The sequence below is a fragment of the Epinephelus lanceolatus genome, chromosome 8 (genome assembly GCF_041903045.1).
Source record: "Epinephelus lanceolatus isolate andai-2023 chromosome 8, ASM4190304v1, whole genome shotgun sequence".
In the NCBI taxonomy this organism is placed as follows: domain Eukaryota; kingdom Metazoa; phylum Chordata; class Actinopteri; order Perciformes; family Serranidae; genus Epinephelus; species Epinephelus lanceolatus.
This window is the reverse complement of record NC_135741.1, coordinates 41,677,586-41,698,179: the sequence shown is the minus strand read 5'-3', so window position 1 is coordinate 41,698,179 and position 20,594 is coordinate 41,677,586. Positions and strand designations below refer to the sequence as shown.

Genomic DNA, 20,594 nt, shown 5'->3' with positions numbered 1-20,594 from the left:
AATCTGGAACAAAGGTATGAAAAAATTGTCTAGATCGCCCCCAAAGGGTTGACCTTTGACCTTTCCCAAGGTCACACAGGTCTGAAACTTTGCACAGTGGTCGCCTGTGGCGTCCTGATGCACATACTCAAAGGTCAGCCCCCTACCTCAAAGCATTGATGAATTATTAAAGAAAAGACAGTGCTTTTTAAAGAACGTGTCTCTTTGGCCACTGCGCGGCGACCTTTGACCCCAGGGGCCCCAGATTGGGAACAGAGGATCCCCCAGAGCCACTAAACGATAATCTGGAACAAAAAAACCCCAAAGTCCTGTAGATTTTTTTTGCCTGTGTCAGAAACTCAAAATCAGGAGCTGTCAGACTTATGCCCTCTTACACCCTTTGACCAGAGAGGAGGTTTTGGAGGAAATGTTTTTCTAAAAGTCGCAGGAGTCTGATTTTTTTATATGTCGTTCGGGGGGCCGAGACGAGCCGGTAGACATCAGTTAGGTTCCGATCGGCTCGGTAGTTTCCGAGGGGCGGGCCTCTAAAGGTTAGCATTTTTGAACCAATTAAGGCTCGCCACGGCCACAAAAATTGACCGAACCATGTGAAACTTGGGCTGCGGGCCTTACGTAAGACCTGTATCAGTCTCCCTGAGTCCCAACTCTGTAGACGCTCTGCAAAGCTAACTAGCTCTGCGGTGGTCGTATCGCAACGTGACAAAAAATCCTAGCAGAAGGCTGTGTGGCACATGACATACTCGAAGGTCAGCCCCCTACCTCAAAGCATTGATGAATTATTAAAGAAAAGACAGTGCTTTTTAAAAAAACACGTGTCTCTTTGGCCGCTGCGTGGCGACCTTTGACCCCAGGGGTCCCAGATTCAGAACAGAGGATCCCCCAGAGCCACTAAATGATAATCTGGAACAAAGGTATGAAAAAATTGTCCAGGTTGCCCCCAAAGGGTTGACCTTTGACCTTTCCCAAGGTCACACAGGTCTGAAACTTTGCACAGTGGTTGCCTGTGGCGTCCTGGTGCACATATTCAAAGGTCAGCCCCCTACCTCAAAGCATTGATGAATTATTAAAGAAAAGACAGTGCTTTTTTAAAAAAACGTGTCTCTTTGGCTGCTGCGCGGCGACCTTTGACCCCAGATGTCCCAGATTCAGAACAGAGGATCCCCCAGAGCCACTAAACGATAATCTGGAACAAAGGTATGAAAAAATTGTCTAGATCGCCCCCAAAGGGTTGACCTTTGACCTTTCCCAAGGTCACACAGGTCTGAAACTTTGCACAGTGGTCGCCTGTGGCGTCCTGATGCGCATACTGGAAGGTCAGCCCCCTACCTCAAAGCATTGATGAATTATTAAAGAAAAGACAGTGCTTTTTAAAGAACGTGTCTCTTTGGCCACTGCGCGGCGACCTTTGACCCCAGGGGCCCCAGATTGGGAACAGAGGATCCCCCAGAGCCACTAAACGATAATCTGGAACAAAAAAACCCCAAAGTCCTGTAGATTTTTTTTGCCTGTGTCAGAAACTCAAAATCAGGAGCTGTCAGACTTATGCCCTCTTACACCCTTTGACCAGAGAGGAGGTTTTGGAGGAAATGTTTTTCTAAAAGTCGCAGGAGTCTGATTTTTTTATATGTCGTTCGGGGGGCCGAGACGAGCCGGTAGACATCAGTTAGGTTCCGATCGGCTCGGTAGTTTCCGAGGGGCGGGCCTCTAAAGGTTAGCATTTTTGAACCAATTAAGGCTCGCCACGGCCACAAAAATTGACCGAACCATGTGAAACTTGGGCTGCGGGCCTTACGTAAGACCTGTATCAGTCTCCCTGAGTCCCAACTCTGTAGACGCTCTGCAAAGCTAACTAGCTCTGCGGTGGTCGTATCGCAACGTGACAAAAAAATCCTAGCAGAAGGCTGTGTGGCACATGACATACTCGAAGGTCAGCCCCCTACCTCAAAGCATTGATGAATTATTAAAGAAAAGACAGTGCTTTTTAAAAAAACACGTGTCTCTTTGGCCGCTGCGTGGCGACCTTTGACCCCAGGGGTCCCAGATTCAGAACAGAGGATCCCCCAGAGCCACTAAACAATAATCTGGAACAAAGGTATGAAAAAATTGTCCAGGTTGCCCCCAAAGGGTTGACCTTTGACCTTTCCCAAGGTCACACAGGTCTGAAACTTTGCACAGTGGTCGCCTGTGGCGTCCTGATGCACATACTCAAAGGTCAGCCCCCTACCTCAAAGCATTGATGAATTATTAAAGAAAAGACAGTGCTTTTAAAAAAAAAACGTGTCTCTTTGGCCGCTGCGTGGCGACCTTTGGCCCCAGGGGTCCCAGATTCAGAACAGAGGATCCCCCAGAGCCACTAAACGATAATCTGGAACAAAGGTATGAAAAAATTGTCTAGATCGCCCCCAAAGGGTTGACCTTTGACCTTTCCCAAGGTCACACAGGTCTGAAACTTTGCACAGTGGTCACCTGTGGCGTCCTGATGCACATACTCAAAGGTCAGCCCCCTACCTCAAAGCATTGATGAATTATTAAAGAAAAGACAGTGCTTTTTAAAGAACGTGTCTCTTTGGCCACTGCGCGGCGACCTTTGACCCCAGGGGTCCCAGATTCAGAACAGAGGATCCCCCAGAGCCACTAAACAATAATCTGGAACAAAGGTATGAAAAAATTGTCCAGGTTGCCCCCAAAGGGTTGACCTTTGACCTTTCCCAAGGTCACACAGGTCTGAAACTTTGCACAGTGGTCGCCTGTGGCGTCCTGATGCACATACTCAAAGGTCAGCCCCCTACCTCAAAGCATTGATGAATTATTAAAGAAAAGACAGTGCTTTTAAAAAAAAAACGTGTCTCTTTGGCCGCTGCGTGGCGACCTTTGGCCCCAGGGGTCCCAGATTCAGAACAGAGGATCCCCCAGAGCCACTAAACGATAATCTGGAACAAAGGTATGAAAAAATTGTCTAGATCGCCCCCAAAGGGTTGACCTTTGACCTTTCCCAAGGTCACACAGGTCTGAAACTTTGCACAGTGGTCACCTGTGGCGTCCTGATGCACATACTCAAAGGTCAGCCCCCTACCTCAAAGCATTGATGAATTATTAAAGAAAAGACAGTGCTTTTTAAAGAACGTGTCTCTTTGGCCACTGCGCGGCGACCTTTGACCCCAGGGGCCCCAGATTGGGAACAGAGGATCCCCCAGAGCCACTAAACGATAATCTGGAACAAAAAAACCCCAAAGTCCTGTAGATTTTTTTTGCCTGTTTCAGAAACTCAAAATCAGGAGCTGTCAGACTTATGCCCTCTTACACCCTTTGACCAGAGAGGAGGTTTTGGAGGAAATGTTTTTCTAAAAGTCGCAGGAGTCTGATTTTTTTATATGTCGTTCGGGGGGCCGAGACGAGCCGGTAGACATCAGTTAGGTTCCGATCGGCTCGGTAGTTTCCGAGGGGCGGGCCTCTAAAGGTTAGCATTTTTGAACCAATTAAGGCTCGCCACGGCCACAAAAATTGACCGAACCATGTGAAACTTGGGCTGCGGGCCTTACGTAAGACCTGTATCAGTCTCCCTGAGTCCCAACTCTGTAGACGCTCTGCAAAGCTAACTAGCTCTGCGGTGGTCGTATCGCAACGTGACAAAAAATCCTAGCAGAAGGCTGTGTGGCACATGACATACTCGAAGGTCAGCCCCCTACCTCAAAGCATTGATGAATTATTAAAGAAAAGACAGTGCTTTTTAAAAAAACACGTGTCTCTTTGGCCGCTGCGTGGCGACCTTTGACCCCAGGGGTCCCAGATTCAGAACAGAGGATCCCCCAGAGCCACTAAACGATAATCTGGAACAAAGGTATGAAAAAATTGTTCAGGTCGCCCCCAAAGGGTTGACCTTTGACCTTTCCCAAGGTCACACAGGTCTGAAACTTTGCACAGTGGTCGCCTGTGGCGTCCTGATGCGCATACTGGAAGGTCAGCCCCCTACCTCAAAGCATTGATGAATTATTAAAGAAAAGACAGTGCTTTTAAAAAAAAAACGTGTCTCTTTGGCCGCTGCATGGCGACCTTTGGCCCCAGGGGTCCCAGATTCAGAACAGAGGATCCCCCAGAGCCACTAAACGATAATCTGGAACAAAGGTATGAAAAAATTGTTCAGGTCGCCCCCAAAGGGTTGACCTTTGACCTTTCCCAAGGTTGCACAGGTCTGAAACTTTGCACAGTGGTCGCTTGTGGCGTCCTGATGCGCATACTGGAAGGTCAGCCCCCTACCTCAAAGCATTGATGAATTATTAAAGAAAAGACAGTACTTTTTTAAAAACGTGTCTCTTTGGCCGCTGCGTGGCGACCTTTGACCCCAGGGGTTCCAGATTTTTGTTCATGGACAGAAAGTTCACTTCCATCCAAGATCGGATATCATTGAGGTAGTCTAATAACACCTGAACAGAGGCTTGCTCATTTGTTTTTAAAGGCAGATAGATTTGTACGTCATCTGTAAAGCAGTGAAATGAGACGTTGTGCTTTCTAAATATGGATCCCAATGGCAACATATATATCGAAAAGAGGAGGGGACCCAAAATAGAACCCTGAGGCACCCCACAGCTCAGGGGGGAAGTGGCCGAAGCTGGACAGAGAAGCTCCTGTCTGAGAGGTAGGACTGAAACCACTCAAGAACAGTACCCTTAATGCCCACACAGGTGTTTAAGCGAGACAGGAGAAGGTTGCGATCCACTGCATCAAAGGCAGCTGTCAGATCCAGAGGGACCAGGACCGCAGAGTTACCAGAGTCAACTGTTAAAAGAAGGTCATTTAAAATTCTTAAAAGCACCGTTTCTGTGCAATGGCGTGACTTAAAACCAGACTGGAACTTCTTGGAAATGCCATTTAGATCAATAAAATACTGCAGCTGTTCATTAACCACCTTCTCCAAGACCTTAGAAAGAAAAGTAAGCTTGGAGATAGGCCTAAAGTTGGATAAAACTGTGGGGTCTAGATTATGTTTTTTGATGACGGGCTGGACCACAGCATGTTTAAAGGCAGCTGGGACGAAGATGAATTTATCAGATCCATAACAGAGGGCCCAATGATATGGAAAACGTCCTTAAAAAGATGAGGTGGGATGCTGTCAAGAGGACAGTAAGAAGGCTTGAGGTGCTGGACAATATCAGTTAAAGCTGAGAAAGACACTTAGATGTAAATGTTGCATCTTTCTTTTAGATAAAACACATTTTTGACTTGTGAATGAGTCAATGGAATTTCTTGCAATAATGAAAAAATACTGGCAATCATGTCCGCCTGGCACAAACCACATGTTTTGGACAGCTGTGAAGTGACAGAATGTCCCAGCATCATGGTTCTTATATTGCCAGATTCCAGAGAGTCTCCCCTCTTCATATATGGCAGAATATGTTAACTTCCAACTTGCTATGCTGAGATACATGTAAAAATGTAAGAATTTAGTCACACGGATTTGTTCTTTTCATTGATATAAAAATTAATATAAAATACAGGCACATAGAAGGACATGAAATGATGGCAAATCTGGATAGCCCCGATTGTCCCAAAAAAACCCCAAGATATAGCATGTGTATGTAGCCTTTATAATGACTGTGATATGAGCTTAGAAGTAAAGGCAGTAAAAATACCCCAAAAAGGCCTAGGGCCCAAAGGGTTAATTTATGATTTAATTAATCACAATTAAAAATTAACCCTTAGATGCCAGTTTGATCATATACCACTAAGTGCTTTTTTGAAAAATATACTATAATTCAATATTCTAAAAGCAAAATTGACTTTGATTATTATTAGTATCATCGGTTGACCCAAGTAGAAGAAGAAGAAATGATTTGGGACTTCTCCTGTGCATTTGACCCTAACTATGTAAGAGCAGTGGTGCTATGGCAGACCCTCTGCACTGTCATCAGCACAAATTATGTGCCCCTGTGATAAAATCCACCATCCCCCCTGATTTTGTTTTTTTTTACAACTTGAGTACTGGTCTTTACTATGAAGCTGTAGTCCTTCCACCTACTCTAGATGATTACTGTCTTAACACACACAACCTGATTTTTGAGGTCCCCATCCGGACTATGCCCCTCCCCCACTGCCCCCCTTTGTCGACTGGCGCACCTGCGCCTGACGAGTGACGTCAGAGTGCGTCCGGAGGCAGAGAGGAGGAGGAGGAGGAGGAGGTAAACACCGGTGGATTCGTGATGGAGACGGTGAGTATTAAGTTAATGAAATAGGCTCGCCATGTCTTCTTGAGTTACATTTATAACAACTGTACAATTGTGTCCAGCATGAAAATAGAGAATGACGTCGCAAAATGCAGTTTAGGAAGTTAGCTGTGTGGGTTAGCCTTTGTTAGCTAATGTTAGCTGACCATGAACGCTAGCTTCACGTGCTACACTATTAGCCAGGGCTTAAGACCGGATATAAACGGCGGGTGTTGGTCGGGATTTAACCATTTGTACTTTTTAACTCTGGTCGCGGCTTCATGTCTCACGTGACACAGACTGCGTGGATGAGAGAGAGAGAGACTCGGTGAAACTTGTTATGCTCATTTTTCATTTCTCAATCCAGAAATTGGCTGTTGTAATATGAATGTGAAGTGTTCTGCTGAGTGAAGTTACATTGCCTTTTTTTCACTGAATGATGCCAGAATCTGATCTATTTTGTGTAAAACACTGAACAATACTTGAGTTAGTGGTTTGATAATATTTTGGAGATGAATATTGATGATATAAAAAATAAATTAAACATCACAAAATAGCAAGTAATGACTATTATTGTTTTAGATGATTGAATACTGCTGTTATTACTTTGACTGCTGTATGTAATCTGACATGTTGACTGTGTCTGTGCTGACAGGAGGATGGCCCGAGTTTGAGATCCACAGGACTCAGCTCTGAATGTGCAGGTATGAAAGTAATAACACAATCCAGAAAGTAATTTGTGAAACCTGTATATATATTGAATCGTTCTTTGCATCCTGTTTATTATTTATCTGTGTTTTTTATTGAGCCATGCTTGTACTTTTGTTCTACTCTGCATCTTTGATGTTTTCTTCTGAATGACGATAAAGAGAATATTGAATCTTGATTCAGTAATGATGGGAAACGTAACTTGGACAGCTGAGCACGCAACCCTCTGTTAAAGGCTACTGTTAGTGTTATTGTTACTCTTTAGTAAATGTATATCATCATTATTCAGTTAGTTTGCATTTTGACATAATTATATATTTAATCATATAAATTATTATGTAACCACCAATAATTTGCAAGCTGAGTGAGGAGCTGCTGTGTACTGGATCCTCCACTAACACATGTCAGCTAAATCAAAAAAAGAAGAAAAAAACAATATCAGTTAATGTTTTTATTTGAGTATTTTCTCCCATGTCTCACCATCAAACAGACCTTTGCTCTGGAGCTACAGTTTGTGAACCCTTGAACTACTGTATAACTGTACACAAGCCAGGGCTCAACAATAAGGATTGCCTGATTGCCCGGGGCAAGTAAAACTCACAGTCGGGCATGTAACCTAACAACTCACTTGCCCGATCGGGCAAGTTGCTAAAAATAGTAAAAGTTAATAACTAATTGATAAAATAAATGTATTTTAAAACGTGCTCTTCTGCTCTGATGCAGGCGCACGGCGGAGTTCCGCCACATACACAGGTGAGCACGCTAGAGCGGCTCGGGCCGCATTTTCCTGACCAAACCTGACCCCGAGCCCGGTGCAGTTTGTCAGCTGACAAAGTTATTGAAATGGACAGTGTGTAAATAACCATCAACAGACTGCTGTTACGCACAGACAGACACGCTGCTCGCACAGCAGCTCAGTACAGCACTCATGCTGAGCTTGTGTTGTGTTCAGGCGTTGTCACGTAAATAACAACTTCCAACACTTAAATAGGTCATAGCACAAAACAGCAGCATGTCAAGTGACTTTTTACTTTATTATTAGTGCTGCACGATTAATCTAATCGCAATCGAGATGTCAGGCTGTGCGATTACATAACTGCATGAAAGGCTGCGATTTGCGATTTAATGTAGGCTAAATAAATGTTAACGTGTGTGTCTGTGAACGTGACTGCGTCTCCTGTAGTGTGTGGAGTTTGTTGACATCACGCCCACAAGCTATCCTGGTGCGTGCAGCCGGCGTGCAGCAGTGACCAACACAGACGCTGAAGAAGAGCATGAGCTCGACCATGAACAGGCTGAGTTGGTGGCGAAAAAAACGTCTGTTACATGGCGATACTTTGGATTCAGGTATGGCGACGTTGAACAGAAAGACGTGCTGTTTAAAAGTTAAAGTTGCCACGTCCCGCGGCAACACGACCAGTCTATATCAGCACTCGAGACGGGACGTGGCGACTTCCACTTTTAAACTTTTACACAGCCTTTCTGTCCAACGTCGCCGTACCTGAAAGACGTGCTGTGTAAAAGTTTAAAAGTTAAAGTCGCCATGTCCCGCGGCAACACAACCAATCTATAACAACACTTGAGACAGCACAGGGAAAAGTAGGAAGAGTGCATATGAGAGAAAGCCGAGCCGTGTAACGTTAAAGACAGTGAGACAACTGACAGCCGTCAGAGCCTTATAAAACAACATCCAAGCACAGTTAAGCAAACATTTGTAAGTGTCACAGGGAAATCATGGACTCCATAACAAATGAAAAATTGAGCAATTTTGCTCTGTTTCGGCCCACTTGAGATGCTGCTGGGTTGTGCTATGGTGTGCTGGAATTTGTCATTTATGTGACAACGCCTGAACACAACACAGGCTCGCACCGCTGTGTGTACAGTTTGTGTTTATGTTTATTTTATTTAAGAAGGGACAGTGCACATTAATTAACATAATCACCTAAGTCACGTAAATGTGCCAAATTTAGCCATACAGGCTAATTTTCATCTGCAGATGTGCTGCGCTGCTGTGTGAGCAGCATGTTTGACTGTGCTCAGTCTGTTAATGGTCATTGACACACTGTCTGTCCATAATAATAACTATGTCAGGTCAGTGCCCCCTGATATAATGTAGGGAAACACTGAATCAAGCAAAAAAAGACTCATGATACCATTTATTTATTATATTTTATTGTAATTATATTGTAATCGCAATCGCAAATCGCAATAGTGTCCACCATAATCGCAATCACACATTTTTATCAAATCGTGCAGCACTATTTATTATATTCAATAAAATTATATGTTCCTAAATCTTGAGACACCTCATATGTAAGCTAGACAGACATTTCACCTGCTCATACTGTGCACACATGCACTGTATGTACTTAGTCCTAAAGAGCCCTTCTGGTGCCAGTAGATACATAGAAACATCCCAGCAGGCTGTGCTTTGCAAGCATACAAAAAAGTTTCAAGCATGTGAAAATTATTTTTCATGCGTGTGCTTCACCTCCGCTGCTATAACTCCATCCTAGGGGAAACACTGCTGTGTGCGTTTAGTGCAACAGGTGGATGTGGTAGTCTACTGGTAGAGTAGAGAGAGGGCTAAGTAGCATTGAAGTAGAGTAGAGCAGGGCAGAGAGATGGAAGCAAAATATATTAAACCCGGTGTTAATACAGCAGAACTGGAGAGAGGGGTGAAAAATAAATAGAGGTGGGCAAGGCTCAAGTAGGGCGCAAAATTATAGACGGAGAACGATTGACAAATTTTTCACTTTAAGCCCTGACACTGTCATTTTTGTGTAGGAATTATGCTACAATACATGACATATGTTGTTTTAATTAATAAATACAGTGTGAATAAAGATTACATAACATAAAAATAACTGCAGTCTGTTATTTGATAGCCGCTTAAATTAAACAATTTTTAGAGGGCAAGTAAAAACTGACTTCGGGCAAGTAGATCTCTGACCAACTTGCCCGACCGGGCAAGTGAAAAAAAAACCTTAGCCTTGAACCCTGCAAGCTTACCCTGGGTTCACACAGCAATGATCCACAAATCAGCTGTTTGAGTCGGACAGAGGAGGAGTGTTTGTGTGCAGGAACACAGTTGTTCAGTGGTTGAAAAATTGTAGCTTCAAATTAAAGGTCTGTTCAACAACAGAGAAGTAAGTAAGTAAGTAATGTTTATTTTTTTACAGTACTTTACACAGAAAGAATTCACAAAGTGCTTCATAGTAAAATTAGAAAGAATATAATACCTAGCATAAGGTAGAGACACAGTGAGATCAGAAAAAGCAGAAAACATAGTCTAAAAAATATGAAGAAGGTGGTGAAAGTACTCAAGAGAAAACAAACGGCAACTGATATCAATGTTTTCTATGGTCATGTTTTGAAGCAGCTAAGATGATGTTGTTCTGCTCTCCCGTTCAAAGCAGCTCATCACTTTCTGTTTCACTGCTCCTTTAAACTGAATCAATGCAACTAACACATTGACCATGATGACAACCTCAGAACAAGTAACAACATCTAGTACACAAAGACTGGACAACTCCAACTGGTCAGTGAGAGGCTCAACCTCAGCTGATTTAACATTTACCTTTTCTTTGATTTTTATTTTTAGATGTTGATGGTAGCAGTGAGCCTGAACATGAGGAGGAGGTAGGTTATGCCATCTTCTTACAAGTAACATTTAAACCAGTAAAATCACCAGATGATACTGAGTTTATGGGAGGCCACCAATCTGATCCTGGTGTTTGTGTTATCCTGTGGAGTCTGTTCAGTTTCAGAGTTGATGGTTTTGACTCCTATGAATCTGCTCAGATAGTCTCATAGTGTCTGAACAGACTCATACTGTCTGTTCCATTTAAGACACAATATTTTTATGTGCTGTGGTCAGACAACTAAAGATAAGCACATGGTGTTCAGCACAGTGGTTCAATTTCTGCATCTCCGGTGCCATGGTTGTTCAGTGTTGTTTCTCGTCTAGACCCTTTGTTACGTGTTGTTCCTTCTCTTTGCTCTGGCTCTTTACATGGTCCCCTCAAATTAGATTTAAATGCCAAAATAGAAAAGGTGTATAGCTTTTACTGAACAATTGTGAAAAACATTTGAACTTCATTTTTACGGGTGTTTGGTGTTTCACAGGCAAAAAGTCGCCATATGCTTTATATACAGAAGCTCAAATCACACCATGACATGTGTGAAAAGCGCTACGAGGTGGCACAGGCAGAGAGGCAAAAGGAGGAGAGGAAGAGGACCTTGGTTCTACAACGTCAGCAGGATACAGCAGTAAGTCCTGCTACACCCTTTAAACAGGGATGCGTAGATCCGATATTAAGATCGGATATTGGCTCCGATATTGACTAATTAGCTGGATCAGGTAAATGAGGCAGATCCATGACACAGATTTGTTTACTTCAATTCTATGTTAGTCACACCACTACAACATGTGTCCGCTGCATGCACAGCAACAACCAGCAGCTGCCTCTCTGTGTGAAAAGTATGTCTTTCTGTTGTGTGTCAGTGTAAACATTGCAACATGTTTGACAGTGTAGCCTCACACCTTTTTACACCATAGGCCAGTGGGTGTGAGCAGGTTTGTCACAAAGAGTAAACCCACCGAAAATATGTTATATATGTTAGTGTTAAAATTTGTGTTTCAGAGTGATCACATGACTACAGAGTTAGCTGTAGCCATGTAAGAAGCTTCTGTCAGTGACTGTGCTGCAGCCTCTGTGATCCCTGAGCTAACAGATGCTCAGTGGCTACAGCTCACTCCGTGATCTTGTGATCACTGTAACATATATAACATATTTTCGGTGGGTTTACTCTTTGTGACAAACCTGCTCACACCCACTGGCCTATAGTTAAGGTGCACAGTCAAAGATGTTGCCATGTTTACACTGACACATAACAGAAAGACATTAGTCTTCACACAGAGAGGCAGCTGCTGGTTGATGCCATTGGAGAACCTAATATCAACTACTACTTCTACCAAACTACCACAGTAACTGGCCATGACCATTGCAAGTGAGATATACAGTACATGTATATAGATACACATGAATAATCTTAACTGTAAAATAGCAATGGCAAATATGTAATGCTAGTGATATAGCGTAAAACCAGTAACTGTTTCATGTGTAGTGGGAATTCTAGTTACTATTGCTTGTAAGTAGCATTATTTAGAGTACTTACCTGTTCAGGTTGATAGTGAGCATGTCAGTGTTTTCTCAAACAGTGAGATCTGCTGTGAAAAAAATGATTTCAGATACTTACCAAGCAGGACTTAGAAATCTGACTTTTAACCTCTTGTTTTTTAGCCGGACAGAGAAGCTCTCGGGTTGGTGTCAGAGGAATCAAGTTTTGAATTTAGTGAGGATGACTATGTCCCTGAATGTGGAGTAACCAACAGTGATAGCTCACTTGATGTCAAACTTGAAAGGAAGAGAAAAGTGCAAAAAACACATTCAGATCGGGAAGTATCTGTCCTACTCAAGAAAACGCATCTCCTGCCTGCAAAAGAGAGTGGACCGTCTTCAACAGATGATTCTGTCACTGTCATGACATGTCAGGACAGCGATGATGCAGCTCACGTCAAACGACAAAAAAAGACGAGTAAGAGAAAAGCCCAGAAAAGATCTCCAGATCATGCTGAGGAAGTCACTGTACCTTGCAAGAAAAGGCGTCCTCAGACATCAAAAGAGAGCGGATCATCTTCTTACAAGTCTGTGATGGTAATGACATTGAAAAAAAAACCTGATGGTGGCAGATTGTACAACAAAACATCTTATTGTACATTTTGTTCAAAACCTTACCGTAAAATGGCTCGTCATTTAGAGTCTAAACATAAAGACAAGCCAGATGTGGCTAGAGCAATTGCGTTTCCAAAAGGCTCTAAAGAGCGAAGGATTCAGTTCTCTCTCTTAAAGAATAAGGGGAACCGTATCCACAATAGTGATGTGCTCAAAAAGGGAAAAGGGATTGTGATACCTCGTCAGCAACCAAACAATCCTGTAAAGCCTTCTGATTATATGCACTGTATAAACTGCGAGGCTTATCTAAAAAGAAGATCACTGTGGAAACACATGAAGATCTGCCACCTAAAGAGGACAGCTGAGGGGTACAAAAGAGGAAAGTCTAGGGTCCAAACCCTCTGTGCATACACTCAGCCAGTTCCAAACAGTGTCAGTGAGCAGCTCTGGAAATTGGTTCTTTCTATGAACGAAGATGATGTAGCACATGCTGTCCGCAATGAAAGGCTCATATTGAAGTTGGGTGAACATCTGTTTAACAAACATGGTCATGATATCACAAAGCATGAATATATTCGACAAAAGATGCGCGAGACAGGTCGCTTGCTCCTACAGGGACAGCAGAGCCAGAATTTGAAAGAAATGTCTGATTTTTTTGCACCAGCCAATTTTCCTCGCGTGATTGAAGCTGTGAAGGTGGTAGCTGGATTTAGCGAGGAAACTGGGACTTACACAACACCATCCTTAGCGTTGAAATTAGGCCATAGCCTTAAAAAGTTGGCCAATATTCTCGAATGTGAGGGCATGATGTCAGGTGACGAGGAGGCCATTCACAATGCAAAGGTGTTCAGACAGATATGCAACACAAAATGGAATGAATGCATTTCATCGCAGGCCCTCAGGACACTCACTGAGGCGAAATGGAACAGGCCACAGCTCCTGCCCTTCACGGAGGACGTGAAAAAGATGCATCAGTGTATTGATAAACAGAGAAAGGATTTCCAACAAAAACTTGAACTTGAAAAAAGCAAGAAAAATTGGTCAGAACTTGCGAAACTTACACTCTGTGAGTTAATTATTTTTAACCGCAGAAGAGAGGGGGAGGTTTCGAAGATGTCTGTCAGTTCTTTCACAGCACGACAGACCTGGTCTCATCCTGATGTGGAGCTGGCATTGACTGACCTGGAGAAGAAACTGTGTGAACATTTTCAAAGGATAGAGATAAGAGGGAAACGAGGACGTAAAGTTCCACTGCTCCTCACCCCAGAAATGCAGGCATCAATGGAGCTCCTTGCAAAGACTCGTAATGACTGCGAAGTTCCAGACAGCAATCAATTCATGTTTGCAAGGCCACAGGCACTAACGCACTTTCGAGGATCGGATGTTATTCGACAGATAGCTCAATCCTGTGGGGCCAGTAACCCAGAGGCACTGTCCTCTACTAAGTTGAGGAAACACATGGCCACAATGTCCCAGCTTCTCAATCTCAAGGACAATGAAATGGACAACCTCGCGGATTTCTTAGGTCATGACATAAGAGTTCACCGCCAATACTACAGGCTGCCTGAAGGAACATTACAGCTGGCTAAGGTCAGCAAAATGCTGATGGCCCTGGAAAGAGGGAGAATGGCAGAGTTCAAGGGACAAACTCTGGATGAGATCTCCATTGATCCGCAAGGTAAAACAACCTCTGTGGTAACTGTATTCATTTGTTTCTCTCTTTAATTTATCATATTCACATTCTTCTTAGTTGTGCAGCCTATGTTTTGCCCTCTTGTGGGATGTTGCTGTCATGTACTGATGAATGTGTATTCAATACTTTTATCCATGTGGTTACTGTGGTCCTCAGAGGAAATAGCTCAGGACAGTGACCAGTCAGACTTGGATGAAGACGACGACCAGATGGCTGCTTCTACATCATTTTCTACGCCCTCCAGACCTTCATCCTCCACACCTTCATCATCCTCCAGACTTTCAACGTCCTCCACAACTTCATCATCCTCCAGACTTTCAACGTCCTCCACAACTTCATCATCCTCCAGACTTTCAACGTCCTCCACACCTTCATCATCCTCCAGTCCTTCATCAAGTAAGCTGACAACTATTGGGTAGTAATTTTATTCTTTTTTCATATTTATTTTGATTGCATTTTTTATTGCATTTTTTTTTCTACATTTCTTAAATAACAGTAAAGATTTATTAACTGGTGGAATTTAAAAGATTGGAAATAGTTATTTGAAATGCTTCTTAAAGGTATCATTTATACAGTTGTAATCATGTTCTTTTGAATCCTTTATATGTATATTTGTTGTTGACATTGTTAAAAATGTTGATAACACTGAAAGATACATAGCTATTGCAGCTTGAGGATGACAAGGGACAATAACATAATCACAAAGGCAGAATTAGAAAAGCAGCTTTTATTCACTTAAGATTCAGCTCAGTGCAGGACACAAGAAACCTCAGGAAATTAACAATAAAAGGCAAATACTGCAATAGCCCCAAATTACATATAGTTAGACATTGCTATGCTAAGATCACACACTGACAATATCTCTGCAGGCATAATTCTCCAGAGTGCCACTGTACTGTACTTATGTGGTTGTTGATGATTGAGTCCAGACACAGAAGAAGAAGGAGCAGGTGCTGGTCCACCACCAGGACTGGACTTGATTCTGGTCCTCATACAGACATGGAATTAGAGCAGGCATGGGCAAGGGCTGTGGCTGCAGGTTTTTGTTCCAACCAAGCAACAGCACACCAGACTTGACCCATTTAATCAGCTGATTTGTTAAACTGTGTGCTCTTGATTGGTTGTAGAAAAAAACTGCAACACCTGGCTCTTTGTGGAATAGTTTGTCCATGTCTGGTGTGGCAAGATCATAGTTTGTATATCCAAACATGTCATGTCTGTAATGAATAGTGAGGGGAAATATAGGTTTAAATAAATGCAGTAGCAATGTTGAATATGCTGAGAGGCACAATATGAACAGTTGAAACAGTCTGAAAATTATGAAATGCTGAAGTTTCATTTCCTGTATTCACAACTAGAGAGATGATGACAAATCACTGTTTGCACTATAGAACCAATAAACAGGGAGTGGAGCTCAGTGAGAGCTGATCCTGAACCAGCCGGTTCTGGATCAGAGGGTCCAGCATCAGAATCTTTACTCACCTCATGTACTGTCTGAGCTCCTGATGGAACCTAAACATTCAGTCCTGCCTGATCTCCTACCAGTGATGAAAAAGAGTCACAATATGGTGACACCATCAACACTGGGTCTACTGCAGGGCCAGAATTTTTTGCAACAGAATCCTTGGGGGGGCAGATATTCAAACAGGCCTAGATTGAAATAAAGTTCACCTTTTTGCCTTATTATTTAGTTGTTTATATTTTATTTTACTATAAGTACATCATTTTTATTTATACACATATTTGGTGTTTTTTATGATATAAAATGATGAAAAATCTTGACACAGCCCATCATATCATCATTTACATATCATGCTGGAGCTGCAGACTTCTATCCTCAGACATGCCCTGTGATTTTCAGCTTAAATATGAAAGGAGGCTGACAATCACAGGACAGGTCTGTTCTGAGGATACAAGTCATCGGTCCTGACATGTGTGTTTCTCTTCTACAACACACATTCTACATCTCGGAGGCCGTGTCTTTCCACACATGAGCTTCCTTCTTCTTCTTTCAAATGGGGCAGAGCTCAGTGGGAAACATTAGGAGAGACACAGGCGAGGCCATCTGTAGACCTAGTAATGTTTTATGTTATTAAGGTTTCATATTCATCAGGTTCACTACTTCTTTTACTAAGAGAGCTGTTGTGTTTCCAGATAAATCCAGTGAGAGAGAGAGATCCACCAGTGGAAAGGACAGCACACTTCCAGCTCAAGGTAACATCTACAATAAATAGTAGAACATGAGGGTTATGGACACAAACAAAATAAACTAGAGCAACAACTGTCATTTTTAAATAGTGTTTTATATTGTTTTCATATATTTTACTGATCACAATTATAGAATGCGAGTGTGTTTTATTGAAAGCAAGGCTGGGTGTGCGTATGAATATACAGTGAATTTTTTAGGTGCAGTACAAGAAAATCTCATAGCCTATTGTCTCTGTACAAATGTACAGTCAGTTATAAACTAAGTCTCATGTTACTGATGTAATTAGCTGGGCAACAGCCAACAGAATTAAACTTTACAAAATACTTGGATGAACCCAGTTGACAACATCACAACTTTGACACTTGAAATGTTGGTCAGTAAATTAGTGATTACTCACCGGTCTGAAGAAAGGCTGCAGCAGCAGCTGTGGAAAATCACATCCAGATTTACTTGTTTCACCTCTTTTTTTTGCCATCAAATAAGGTCAGACATCTGTGAAGAAAATAGGACTTTCTTGGAGCTGCAGCCTCTAAGCGTTTCTGTGATTCTAGTTGCGAACTGTAGGTAACATTGTGCTCTGGGGGAAGCTGTTCTTCTGTAGGAGGGGAGACAAGATGCTACACTCACTCATATGGCATCTACTGTCAAAATGGTGTAAAAATATGGAATGGGTCAGGGCTAGCTGGTTAGCATAGATGGAGAAAAATAGATGGAGGTCTTGGTCATGACATCATCACGGTGGCTTCTTCACATCATTGCCAGTGTTTGTTCCTTTTGGCAGGTCTGACACTGTACCTGAACTATTTTGTCCCTCAGTGTGACAGCTCAGGACAGGACAGGTTTCATACCTGAGGAGAGCTCCTGTCACAGCCTCAGGATGTTTCAGTGTTCTGTGTCAGCTAATCAGTCATTAGGAGTCATTAAGACAGATCTGTAGACCTAGTAATGTTTTATGTTATTAAGGTTTCATATTCATCAGGTTCACTACTTCTTTTACTAAGAGAGCTGTTGTGTTTCCAGATAAATCCAGTGAGAGAGAGAGATCCACCAGTGGAAAGGACAGCACACTTCCAGCTCAAGGTAACATCTACAGTAAATAGTAGAACATGAGGGTTATGGACATGTCTGAGGCCTGTACTGCGAAGGAGGCTCAACATAGCCAGGCTTTGTGTTCATGTTCTGGCTTAACAAAACCTAAAGCCAACTCAACTTGGTTTGTCAAGTCCGACTCTCAGCGTTGTGCTCTGTGTGCGTTCACATAAAAAGAGGTGTTTGGCGTCATATGATTCTGCTTCCGCACACGGCCGCTGATTTCAGCCAAGAGGAGCAGGTTGCTTTAATGGAGAGAGCATGAGTGATATAAAAAAGCGTGATCACAGCCAAAAGCTACACTGTTGCTGCAAATATGATAATGAATAACAAGTAAAGAGAGGAGGCTGATTTTAATTTCTGACAGCTGAACATTGCGGTACTTTTAAATACGAAGATTTATCCATTTAAACAAAATAAACTAGAGCAACAACTGTCATTTTTAAATAGTGTTTTATATTGTTTTCATATATTTTACTGATCACAATTATAGAATGTGAGTGTGTTTTATTGAAAGCAAGGCTGGGTGTGCGTATGAATATACAGTGAATTTTTTAGGTGCTGTACAAGCAAATCTCAGCCTATTGTCTCTGTACAATGACAAAGACCTTTTTAACTGTGAAAATAGCATAGACATATTCAAGATTTGTGTTTGGGCAACACTGCCATATAACAGGCGAAACATTGAAATTAATTTATTCATGGCCACATCAAAGTGAAATGATTAACTTTACTGATTACCTATCTGATTATCTGTAATGCTGCGACCGCACTACTTGTTTCAGTGGCCCAGACTGCTAGGCCTATATAAAAGAAAAAATATATATAGCGTAATGAGCTCCTGACGGGAGTCGGCTCAACAGCTGAGCAGCGTATTCCCTCAGCTGAACATCTACAGGCGGTGACGCTCAGAGAGGAAGTAAACACCAGCGGATCAGCGCGATCTCTTCCTCTGTACAAATGCTCGGTTCTGATCCAGCTCCACTGGACTTTCAAAGTTAAGGTTGCACCCGCTGTAAATGAGTTAAATGGTGAAACAGCGGCGCTTTTATAGCCGATTTTAAGATTAAACTCTGAACATATAGCTAAGCATAAGTTACATAAGTTACCATGGTGATCTAGCCGGGTTAAAAGAGGGCCACCTTTGTGATAAAAGGAAAGCCTGGCTTTAGACTCAACATACCTCGCTAACCCACTAAACTCGCTTCGCAGTACACCCCTCTGGTTACCTGGTTAAACCTGAGGTTGTTGATCTCAACACTCATGAGGTCTTCTTCAAAGTCTAATCTAAAAAGTCTTGATCCTAGCTGTCAATAATAATGTGTTTGGTGATTGAAGTTTTAATGTGGTTAAAGCTGATTCTGTGTACAAAGTAGAAACTGTTCAATGGCCTGTATTTTATATTCTGATCAGCCTCAACAGTAAAACCAGTTAACCTCTTTGTGTATAACCAGTTTTGCTCAACTGTTTTTAAGCACTCTGTCTACTATCAAGAAATCATTTGCACCAATGTTGAAATAGGGACCTGCTCTTAACGATGTTGATTAGTTTGAGTTCAGTGTTCAAGAACATTAAGCTATTGTTGTATTTTATTCAGGTTCTTCACAAAGGAGAAGAAAGTGGTCGGAGGAGGAGGTCCAGGCGGTGGAGAAGACACTGAATAGCTTCATAAGGTCCAGGAGGGTTCCAGGAAAAGCAGACTGCATGAGATGTATTGAGGAGTCTCCACAGGCCCTGCAGGACAGGAGCTGGACAGCAGTAAAGTTCTATGTCAAAAACCGAATTGATGCTGCCAAAAGAGGGAGATAAGCTGCTGCTGCTGCTCTGAATTTATTTTGAGTTAAGAAAAAGAGTTGAGTTGAATTAGAACAGGTATTCTATCTTGCCAAGTTAAAATGCACAATATTTGCATTTCGTTCTGTGATTAATTTTTTGATGTGCATCTTTAACTGTGTTGGTTGAATAAGCTGCCAAAAGAGGGAGATAAGCTGCTGCTGCTCTGAATTTATTTTGAGTTAAGAAAAAGAGTTGAGTCGAGTTAGAATAGGTTTTCTATCTTGCTCTGGCAAGATAGGCTCCATGCTCCGGGCTCTGGAGGGCAGGAGCTGGACAGCAAGTAAATGCACACCATTTGCATTTCGTTCTGTGATTTTATATTTTTGATGTGCATCTTTAACCATGTTGGTTGAATAAGCTGCCAAAAGGGGGAGATGAGCTGCTGCTGCTCATAGTTTATTTTAGAGTCAGAGTTGGAGTTGAATGTGCATCTTTAACCGTTTTGGTTGAATAAACCACTTCTCTTATTGCAGTTTTATGAAGTCATCATTCAGCAATACACAAATTCAAGTATTAATTGTTTACATATGCAAGTACAGTACAGGCCAAAAGTTTGGACACACCTTCTCATTCAATGCGTTTTCTTTATTTTCATGACTATTTACATTGTAGATTCTCACTGAAGGCATCAAAACTATGAATGAACACATGTGGAGTTATGTACTTAACAAAAAAAGGTGAAATAACTGAAAACATGTTTTATATTCTAGTTTCTTCAAAATAGCCACCCTTTGCTCTGATTACTGCTTTGCACACTCTTGGCATTCTCTCCATGAGCTTCAAGAGGTAGTCACCTGAAGTGGTTTTCCAACAGTCTTGAAGGAGTTCCCAGAGGTGTTTAGCACTTGTTGGCCCCTTTGCCTTCACTCTGCGGTCCAGCTCACCCCAAACCATCTCGATTGGGTTCAGGTCCGGTGACTGTGGAGGCCAGGTCATCTGCCGCAGCACTCCATCACTCTCCTTCTTGGTCAAATAGCCCTTACACAGCCTGGAGGTGTGTTTGGGGTCATTGTCCTGTTGAAAAATAAATGATCGTCCAGCTAAACGCAAACCGGATGGGATGGCATGTCGCTGCAGGATGCTGTGGTAGCCATGCTGGTTCAGTGTGCCTTCAATTTTGAATA

At 42.4% G+C, this 20,594-nt stretch overlaps 2 protein-coding genes across 2 annotated transcripts in view; one reads left to right on the top strand and one right to left on the bottom strand.

Annotated features, from left to right (window-relative positions):
- Positions 1 to 20,594, bottom strand: part of skia (v-ski avian sarcoma viral oncogene homolog a) — a 144,092-nt gene that overhangs the window by 31,098 nt on the left and 92,400 nt on the right. The gene's annotated exons all lie outside the window — the stretch shown is intronic.
- Positions 5,583 to 19,937, top strand: LOC144464173 (uncharacterized). The gene is made up of 8 exons (XM_078170319.1): positions 5,583 to 6,901; positions 10,510 to 10,547; positions 11,034 to 11,177; positions 12,212 to 14,321; positions 14,493 to 14,732; positions 16,491 to 16,550; positions 17,566 to 17,625; positions 19,232 to 19,937. The coding sequence occupies exons 3-8, from the start codon at positions 11,049 to 11,051 to the stop codon at positions 19,441 to 19,443; spliced, it is 2,811 nt and encodes a 936-aa protein (XP_078026445.1). The 5' UTR covers positions 5,583 to 6,901; positions 10,510 to 10,547; positions 11,034 to 11,048; the 3' UTR covers positions 19,444 to 19,937.